Source organism: Oryza sativa, chromosome 2 (genome assembly GCF_034140825.1).
Source record: "Oryza sativa Japonica Group chromosome 2, ASM3414082v1".
Classification (NCBI taxonomy): Eukaryota; Viridiplantae; Streptophyta; class Magnoliopsida; order Poales; family Poaceae; genus Oryza; species Oryza sativa.
In genome coordinates this window covers 14,812,250-14,821,927 of record NC_089036.1, presented here as the reverse complement: position 1 = coordinate 14,821,927, position 9,678 = coordinate 14,812,250, and the positions used below count along the sequence as shown (strand labels likewise).

Here is a 9,678-nt window from a genome sequence, read left to right as displayed (position 1 = left end):
GATTTTGCTACAGTATGTACAGTGCGCGAGGTGGTATTTTTGTGAAAAAACCCTTCGATTTCCAGATAATTCAATCGAGGTCCCTCAAGAATAGTGCCTCTGAGGTGTTTATTGCATTAAGGTCCTTATAGAATTCGGATATTCCGTGCATAGAAAAGAAAAATCGTGAATTAAAACCGCGTTGTAAAACTTAAAACATGAGGGGCTTTTTCGAAAAATGGCTCACACTAACCCACCCACCCCATGCCCTAGCCGTATAGGTGTCCAAACGGGCGGCACGCCCCGGCCCGGCACGGGCACGGGTCCGGCACGGCCCGTTTCGGCACGGCCCGTTAGGCACGGCTGATGAAACGGGCCGTGCCGTGCCGGCCCACGTGCCGAGCCGCCGGCCCAAGCACGGCCCGTGGATGGCCGGGCCGTGCCCGTGCCGGCACGGCACGCCTGCGGCCCACGGGCCGTTCGGGGCACGGCGGCCCGTGAAGGCAGGCCGGCAGCTGAGCTGCACTGGCCGCCAGGCCGCCAGGCCGCCAGCCGCCAGGCCGCCAGTGCACAGTGTTTTTTAAAAAAAAAAGCAAAGGAAATGTATAAGGAAAAAAAATTAAAAATGGAAATAAAATGTTTAAAAAAAAGTAATGATTTACTAATGTTAAAAAATGAAAAAATGGTATTTAAAAAATGGAAATAAAAGTTTTTAAAAAAAGTAATGATTTGCTAATGTTAAAAAAAAGAAAAAATGGTATTTTTTTGTTGTGTTGAAAAATTTAAAAATATAGATTGTGATTCATTATTTTGAAATAATTTAAAGATAAATCCACACTTGCGAAAATATTGCAAAAGAATTTGTTAAAAATAGTAATGACCTTTATTGATGTTTATATCATTACAGGATACAATGATACATGCTGCCTCGTTAAAAACTTTGTCATGTAAAAACTCATAGGGGAAAATGAGAAAACCATGACAAAGAAAAGAGTACAGCTCAAAGGTCAGAACTACTTCTAACAAAATTTTACTGGGGTTGGTCTGGATCCAGGTAGAGTTGCTCGAACTGGGCGGCCAATTCTTGGTTGTCTGCAGTGTATTGGGCATGTTGTCGAGCAAGCTCCCAGTCTTTAACGCTTAGTAGCATTTCGACGTGGTCGCTGCGCAGAGTCGTCCTCCGGTCTTCGATGATTCGGCCGCATAGACTGAAGGCCGATTCGGAGGACACCGTCGACACGGGCACCGTCAACACATCCCGTGCTAGTTTTGAAAGCACAGGATATGTTATCTTGTGGTCATTCCACCACCCGAGGACGTTGAAATCTTGTGCTTCGTGGTGGATGGCGTCGCTGTCCAAATAACCGGACAACTCTTCGGCCACAACTTGCGAAGAGGCGTCTCCACTTGTAGCCGACGAACTGCCACCACCTTGGATTGAAGACGATCCACCCCAAATCCTACCCCACTGTATCTTCTTCTTACCTGTAGTGGGGATAGGAGGGGGTCTCTGCTGGCGAACTTCCTGAAACTTTACTTCATATCTTCCAAAAACCTCATATAATTTACGACAGCCGTATGATCCGGTACCTCCTCCACAGATGGTGGAGTTGGAGCCGATCCGGAGGTATCGTCAAACCTCGACATGTAGTTGGGGTCGAAATCACCCAAGGTGAACGACGGCGACTGGTATGGAAAGTTCGGATCCATTCTGAAAATTTAAACCGACATAAACAAATTTTCGAATATTTATTGAATTCACAAACACAATACAAATAATACACAAATTTGAATATTACTTACATCTTTCCAACCGCGAGCTCTTCAAACCTCTGCGATCAAACTGTTGAACTACGAAACTAATTTTGATTTCAAATTTTGTCAAAATAAAAAAAAAATGCACACTTGAGAACAAAGAGAGCACTTAAAACACTTGAGAGCACAAGATGAGGAGTGTGGGATGAGGAGAAATGGCTGGGGTTCATGCCCTATTTATAGGGCGAAATTTGAGATTTTTTGGAATTTTTTCGAAATTTTTATGAATTTTTTAGCCTCCCAACGGTTATTTTCAAATTTGAACGGTCAAATAGCCGTTAGTGCCACGTGGCGCCTTCCCATTCGACCGCCGCCCGCCCTGTCCCTGCTTTCGGCCTGGCGCGTGTGCCGCTGGCCCGCTTTCGGCCTGACGGGCCGCCGGTGAAACGGGCCGTGCCGTGCCGCGGGCCGTGCCGTGCCGTGCCGCTACAGTAGCCGTGCCGTGCCGTGCCGGCCCGCGGGCTCGGCCAGCGGCCCAAGCACGGCACGGCTACTCGTGCCGTGCCGGCACGGCCCGTTACTGTAGCAGGCCGTGCCGGGCCGTGCCTGCTACAGGTTCGGCCGTGCCCCGGGCCGCCCGTTTGGCCCGGCCCGTTTGGCCACCTCTACCTAGCCGCCGCCGCCCTTCTCCCCTCCTCCCTCTCGTCTCACCCTCTCCCTCTCCCTCTGCCGCCGCCGAGCACCGTCGCCTCCCCCTCGCGCCGTAGCCATCGTCGTCCCCATCGCCATCGCGCCACCGCCACCGCCTCCACCCACTCTGCCACCGCCGTCGCGTCGCCGTTTCGGAGCTCCTCCACCGCCGCCTCGCGCTGTCGCCAAGCGCAGCTATCTCTGCCGAGCAACGGTGAAGGCGGGCACAGCCTTCATCAGCGACGAGGTCGGACCTCCGACGACCACGCCACAGGCGGCGCAAAGAGCTAACGGCCCAGATCCTGGCATCGGGAGCCACGCCGCTGCGCCCGCCGATGGTGGCGGCGAGGAGGAGGAGGAGGCCCCGTCGCCGCGTCCGTCCTCCGCCGGTTGCTACACCTTCCTCCGATCCTCGTCTCGCCGCGGCAGGCACCGGCGCCTCGACTCCTCCGCCTCCGCTTCCGCGGCGGCGCATGTGGTCAGGGTGGAGGTGGGGACGACGAAGGGGGAGAGGAGCTTGTTCCCCTGTCGACCCGGCCGTGCTCGAGGCCGGGCTGGTGTGGCGCCTCCTCGCGGCGGCCGGGCAGCTGACCCGCGGCGGCGCGGTGGCGGTCGCCGTGGACGCTTTGCTGTTCGAGCACCTGTGGTGGCTGCAGCATACGCCGACTTCGTCCCTCCCCTCACCATCGTGGGTCATCAATTCCCCTAGCAGCCGACCCCTCGCGCCGCCCGACTCCGTCGACGTCATCCCTCCCCTCGCCATCGTCGGCCGTCGCGCCGCCACCCCACCGCCGCTGCCCTCCCACGCAGCAGGTCCATGCCGCAAGACGTCCACTGGCCACAACCATCGCTGCCCTCTCCTGCAGCAGATCCACGCCACCGGCCGCCGCCCTCAATCACAATGTGATTTGGAGGTGGAGAAGCTTGGTGTGGTACGAGTTCATTTTCAAATCCGCTACCCTCGATGACAGCCCAGGCTGCGGCTTCTTCGCCAACACCAGGGTCAACCTTGCCAACGACATGTGAGTTAGCTTCTTCCTCTCTACAGAGATTTCTGGTGATTTTTGTTTAGGCGGAACAACGACTACACGTTGATGCGGTTGCTGGCACAGGCGGACGCCATCAACTTCATCTTCTTCACCAAGATGGACATTGGTGGGTTGTTGTGCTGCCTTCAATTATGCAGGGTTGGGTTGGACTCTATGAGGGTTTCGAGGGCGTGTGCATTGCTGACCATGGCTGCGGGTGGTCCTCACACCAACAGCAGCCTGTGACTCCATGAAGTATCGTGTCTGGATGGATGGTGAGTGACTGGCTTTCTTTTTTAACTTTCTGACTAGCCCTAATTGCCACCTAATTCTATACATTCACCTGTTCATCCAGCGATTCCAGAATGTGGCAGTGGCAGTGCGGCTTGCCTTGATTTGATTTGTTGTGCTCCACGATTATCAGTTCAGAATGTCAGATAAGTGAAGGTTGGTTGGTTAGCTAGCAGGAAGTTCCCTGATCATTCTGTTATTTGTCAAAATGTGACAAGCATACTGATCTCTTTGTTTTGTAGTGTGGTGCTACCTAGCTGGGATGCCGGTAGCGATCGCTGTAGTGGCCGCGGCGACGATTGCTTCTTCCTTGGATGGGAGCCACCGTTCGCCAACCTTGCTGCTGCCGACGCTCGCATATCCTTCCCTGTCTGTGTGCCAGAGGTAAACGGCAGTTTCTTCCTGTTCTTCCACCGTTTGTGCTGATGAATGCTGTGCATTCCCTCCTTGTTTGAGCTCGGCCATGGAGGAGTCACTGGTATCTCTGGGCTGGCGGTGCTAGAACAGTACACATGGTCGCGTTGCCGAGGGAGCTGGACGGCCTTTTCAGGGTGGGTTCCTGCAGGACAGGGCAAAGATGATGGTTTTGTCGAGGAATTTCTGTGATGTTATGAGCCATTATGTTGATCTGCTTCTGTTTCCCTTCCAGGATTTGTGGGATGCAAGCAACAGCAGCAACAGCGACCGGGCACGTCTGATTCCAGCTATGTTCAGCATCATGTATGGGAAGGTGGGGATCAGTGCCGACACCCCCAGTTCTACCTCCGATTCTTTCTTCAGTGATAGTCTTAATAGCTCTTGTGGGCAGTCATTGATAGGCATGGTGTGTACTTAACTGCTTATTGAAATGATCAGGTTTACTTTCCATTCCTACCGGTTCATACATTGTTCTGCTCTAAATATTTTCTTTTATTCGAGGGGATAGGCAGATGTTCGCACAGGCATGGGGCAATCCGGTTTCCTTTCTATTTTGTTTGTATTGCCATGGTGCACTTCGTTGGATTGTGGTGTTCTGTGTAGTTTTCTACTATATTTAGGTTTACCACGGCTTGTTGTTTACTGGTTGTAAGAAAGCACATAAGAAATGAAACCTGAATATCTGGATTGATGGGTGATGGGGGAATATTTATGTTTCTGCTTAATTGGATGGGTTTGATTTCTCTGTCAATTAATATTCCGTATACATAGAGCCTCAATTTTTGGTAGAGGGAGATTGTCAATGCTCTTGCCTCGCTCGCTATAGATTTCCTTTCTAGATAATTATAGACATGTTTTGTTAGTTTATATATGTGTTGGTTGGCTGTTCCTATTTACTCCGCATGCAGAGGATTGTTCAAGGTGAAAGAAAGAGCATGGAGATTCTCTGTGTCGTCCTATCTATATTTGGATCCTATTTTATCATGCTCAGTGTTTTTTTGTTGTGCAATACCTTTGGCTTTTATTTTCGTGCCAAACAGTTTTAGAATTGGTTCAGACATCCTTTTACTTCTATGGCTGCAATGAGGTTGCGGCGTGATGGAGAATCCTTCTTGATATTATAGGTGCAGAGGCTTATGCGTTCTTTCCTTTATCAAAAAAAGATAGAGTTGTTCTTAAAAAGGCACTGCCCATGTTCTCTTTTATAGTTCTCTGTGTATTTATCGCTATGGGAAAAAATGATCCGTGATAAAAAAAATTGTTAGCTTGAACGTAGAGTGTCAACATGTTCCTTAGGTGCTGGTCACTACATTTTGTTATTTAAAGGTCGGTGTGATAGGATTCCTTTATTTCTGGTAGATGTTCAGTTATATATGCTATTGGTAGAGTGCCTGCAGAAACATAGAGTGTTCCAGTTTCATCTATTTTGTTTCCAGGTGCTCATGCAGCATTCGATGCCGCTTTTGCTCGTTCTTACTGGTGTTTGCATGTTGGTTTATGTCCCTGTGTTTCTGCTAGCATGGTGCATTCCATTGCCTTGTGGTACCCTATGTGATTTTCTATTTCATTTCTGCTGGCATGGTGCATTCCGTTGGCTTGTGGTCCCCTGTGTAATTTTCTATTATATTTACCTTTGCTGCAGCTTGCCATCTACTAATTGCATGGAAGCAAACAGGAGATAAAATTTTAATATCTGCGTTGATGTGTAAGGAGTGGATGTTTATATGCGTGTTTAATTGGATGGGTTGGTTCCACTGCCGGTTAAGGTTTTATATAGATAAGGCCTCAATTGTTGGTAGAGGAAGGTTATCAGTGTCTATGGTTCACTTGTTATGCATTTCCTTTGTGGATGATTATAGACAGATTTTGTTAATCTATATATATATGTTGATTGGCTGTGCCTTTTTATTCCGCATGCAGAGTGTTGTTCAAGGTAAAAAGAAAGAAAGTAGAAATTGTCTATGTCGTCCCATCTGCTTTTGGATTTTATTTTATGGTGCCCGATGTTTTTTATTGTGCAGTGCCTCTGGCTTTTATTGTTGCGCCAGACATTTTTAGAATTAACCGAGACATCCTTTCCTTTGTTTCCTGTATAGTTTCAAATCAAATCAAACAGACATGTGCATCAATCATCCAAGGTATCAATATCAGCTATCAGCCTCACACCAGAGCAATTACTATTTCTGCCACTTCCACTGAAGGTTATCCTTTATCATTTCTCATACAACTATTATTTTTGTATATCTAGCCCATCTTATGTGCTTGTTTCTTCATCTAGAGATACACATATATAAATGACTGTTTATTCCAACCATCCACCACATGCAGATACATCAGACACTTCTTCCAACACTAAAACTGATCTATCATCTGATACCCCTTCCAACACCACCATGACAGGTAAATCTAATCCTTGTTTTATGTAAATTAATTAAATTTGTTCACACAGTATAATGAAGATCAAATAATCTCGCATGATAAAACTACATGGAAAACAATCATGCCAAGCTTCGTATAATGTTGTCAGTACATTTTACTCACACTGACCTTCTTAAAAAAAACTCCGCCAGCTGACACCTAACATCTATTTTATACTTATGCAATTTTCACTTCACTTACAGTCATTACACCCTATCTAGCAGCTTGAATACTCCTCAGCTAGATCTCTTAAAACTCCGTCCTAAGTTTTTTAGATGCTAATGTACCAGTTGCAGCCTGCAAAAACTCTCTTCATCAGCAACTTTTAAATGTTCATTCAGTTCTTTCGCAAACAATGCAAATACTAATAGGAGTATTTTCATACAGGCAGCACTAAGCGTGCGTTTAACGAGCTGTGTTTCTGTGCAAAGAATGTTGATCCAACAGCTGACTTGAAAAAGTATATCGAAGATCTTGAGTGCCTAGACCGTTCAAGCAAATTCTATGCTGTTGCTGTGAATAACACATTCATGAAGCAGGATAGAGTTGTAAGTTCCTACATCTGCTACTCATTTATTTATATACACCATACATGGCTATCTATCTTACCAATTATGAGTCAAGGCTGATATACAATGCCAATTACAGTACTGTACTAAAGAATTTTCTCAAGACTACTTAAAGCCATTAATGGAAGGCAAGGAAACCATCAGCATTGGAGTTCAAATTGCAGGTGGTGTTTCAAAGAATATGATCCTCCATATGTCAACGGATGGTCGATGCAACCTGAAGAAAGGATGGGCAAAATTTGCAACCCACAATCACATATACCTACAATCACTATGCACCTTCCATTTCTACAAAACAACTCGCCTGGAAGCCACCTTCGATGTTCTATAAAGAACATAGCAATACTCATGGCTATGTTGCAGCCATCCTTTTGCTGCCATCAACCAGGTTGATCACTGTCAAGATAACATGTATTAGTTCTAGGCCTTACATGGTAATCATGGAACCTCCTAATATGAAGAACCATCTATATATGTACTTACTGCTATTAGAGACCTCTAAATATCAAGATGCCTGTGTGCAATTTGTACTGTGGTTTGCTTCTATGTAAGACACTTCCTCGTACTTTCTTGACCCTGGTTGCGTCCAGGCGGCATTTCCTCGTACTGTCATTGGCGCGCCCCTAGCTCTAGTGTGATAGTAGGGTGGACTTTCTGTGCCCACCGGCACTCGCTTGCACAGCCACAAGCTATACCGACAAAAACTTCAGGGAAGCAGCTAGAAGTCAAAAGTTCTCTTGGAGTCGAGAGATCCTTCGACTGTTACTGATCATCTTCACTTTTACTTTTCGCTTCAGGCTGTGTTTAGATTTAAACTTTTTTCTTCAAACTTTCAACTTTTTTATCACGTCAAATGTTTAGACACATGCATAGAGCTTTAAATGTGGACGAAAAAACCAATTACACAGTTTGCATGTAAATCGCGAGACGAATCTTTTGAGCCTAATTATGTCATGTTTTAATAATGTGGTGCTATAGTAAACATTTGCTAATGACGGATTAATTAGGCTTAATAGATTCGTCTCACATGTAGTTTACAGGTGGAATCTATAATTTGTTTTGTTATTATTTTATATTTAATACTTTAAATATGTGTCCGTATACTTAAAAAAATTTAACACACAAACTAAACACAGAAACAGAACCTAATCTGGAGAGATGCCTGTTTGCAGATGTCACTCTGGTACGAGTGCGACACGCAGTCAGTCCAGTACACATAAGAGAGCAAGAACAGGTGTCCACCATGTGATTGATCAGTGCGCCCCAGTACACCAAACAAAAACAATGATCATCTGATGAAAATGATGTTATTTTTCGTTGGGCTGGAACACAATATTTTTACTTGAGCGATCGATCTATGGAAGTTGGAATATCGTTCTCACAGGGCAGCCAAATGGCAGCACGCTCTGAGAATTTTCACAACTCGATCGATCACAGCACAGCCGAACTTACAATAGGAATTGAAGCTAGCTAGAGAGGAGAGGAAAAAAATAAGAATGTGCCAACATCCATGCACGATCATGCCTCAATTTCTACCCTAGCAAGCAATGCAACAAATCGCAATGCAAGCGCGCCTGCCTCATCTCATCTGATGGAGGTGGCAGAGGCGGAGGCGAGGACGCCGTGGAAGGTGGCCTCATCGCAGGGCAGGGTGATACCCATGTCGTGGTCGAAGCCAAACTCCTCCTCGGCCTTCCTGAGAAGCTCCTGGAACTCTGGCGCCGCAAGGCACGCCACCGGCACGATGTAGCGTCTCCGGCTGATGCCGACGTACACGGCGAAGTGGCCCCTCGGCACGTCCCCAGGCAGCCCATCGTCGTCGCCGCCGGCGCCCTTTATCCCGAGGCTGGACGAGCACCTCCGCAGCATCTGCTTGAGCTGCCCCGGCTTCTTGGACCCCGTGATCGCCATATGGCGCCGGTCGATGTCCACCGGACGTCCGGACGGTTAGTGCGTGCAGCAGTAGTAGTGGTACGTCGAGCAGCGAGACATCGACCTGCCACCTGCGGAATAGCGTGGTATTTAAGGGGGAAGGGTGGGAGACACGCGGGTGCATGTGGGCGTGGGCTCGCTCGGGCACACGGCGGCAGCGGCACGGCCGGGTGGGTGTTAGTAGTAGAAGGCTGGTAGCTAGTGGGTCGCGCGCGAGGTGGAATGTACGGTCCTACCACGCTACTGCCTGGCGCCGATCGCGCGCCGCGGATATGGCTGATTTCTCTACTCCGGTTTCGCGGCCTCTGGGAGCGTGGCGGGGTAGGGACCGTGTACCGGGCCTACCGGCACGGGTGCGCAGGGCGGTATGTGGCGCATGTGGACGTTGTCCCGGCACCTGCTACGCCAGAAGCCGTTGCTGCGTACTGTACTAACCCGGTTGCTGCTTCTCTGGAGAGAGGGATAACAAGGGAGATTTTCTGTCTTGCGCGGTCAATTGATTGAATGATTGATTTTGATTCGGGCAGGACGGTCCTTTTTTGGGCGGGTTTATCAGGCCACAGAAGGCTAGCTAGTACTAGCTGTCTATACTGATTGCA

The 9,678-nt window shown here is 48.1% G+C and overlaps 1 protein-coding gene and 1 pseudogene across 2 annotated transcripts; one reads left to right on the top strand and one right to left on the bottom strand.

Annotated features, from left to right (window-relative positions):
• The first annotated feature begins 2,407 nt into the window (after nucleotides 1-2,407).
• LOC136355227 (uncharacterized) lies at nucleotides 2,408-7,712 on the top strand (annotated as a pseudogene). The gene is made up of 9 exons (XR_010739433.1): nucleotides 2,408-3,446; nucleotides 3,537-3,727; nucleotides 3,817-3,899; nucleotides 3,986-4,127; nucleotides 4,393-4,473; nucleotides 6,257-6,361; nucleotides 6,489-6,560; nucleotides 6,966-7,126; nucleotides 7,227-7,712. The product of XR_010739433.1 is annotated as an uncharacterized protein (transcript).
• A 728-nt stretch (nucleotides 7,713-8,440) lies between these two features.
• On the bottom strand, nucleotides 8,441-9,210 carry LOC4329253 (auxin-responsive protein SAUR50). Its single transcript, XM_015769468.3, has one exon. It carries the CDS (start codon nucleotides 9,056-9,058, stop codon nucleotides 8,732-8,734), a length of 327 nt encoding a protein of 108 aa, XP_015624954.1. The 5' UTR covers nucleotides 9,059-9,210; the 3' UTR covers nucleotides 8,441-8,731.
• Nucleotides 9,211-9,678: the final 468 nt, after the last annotated feature.

What these genes read in the sequence shown, in the direction of transcription:
- LOC4329253 (XM_015769468.3), bottom strand. Translation starts at nt 9,058, where the DNA reads ATGGCGATCACGGGGTCCAAGAAGCCGGGGCAGCTCAAGCAGATGCTG.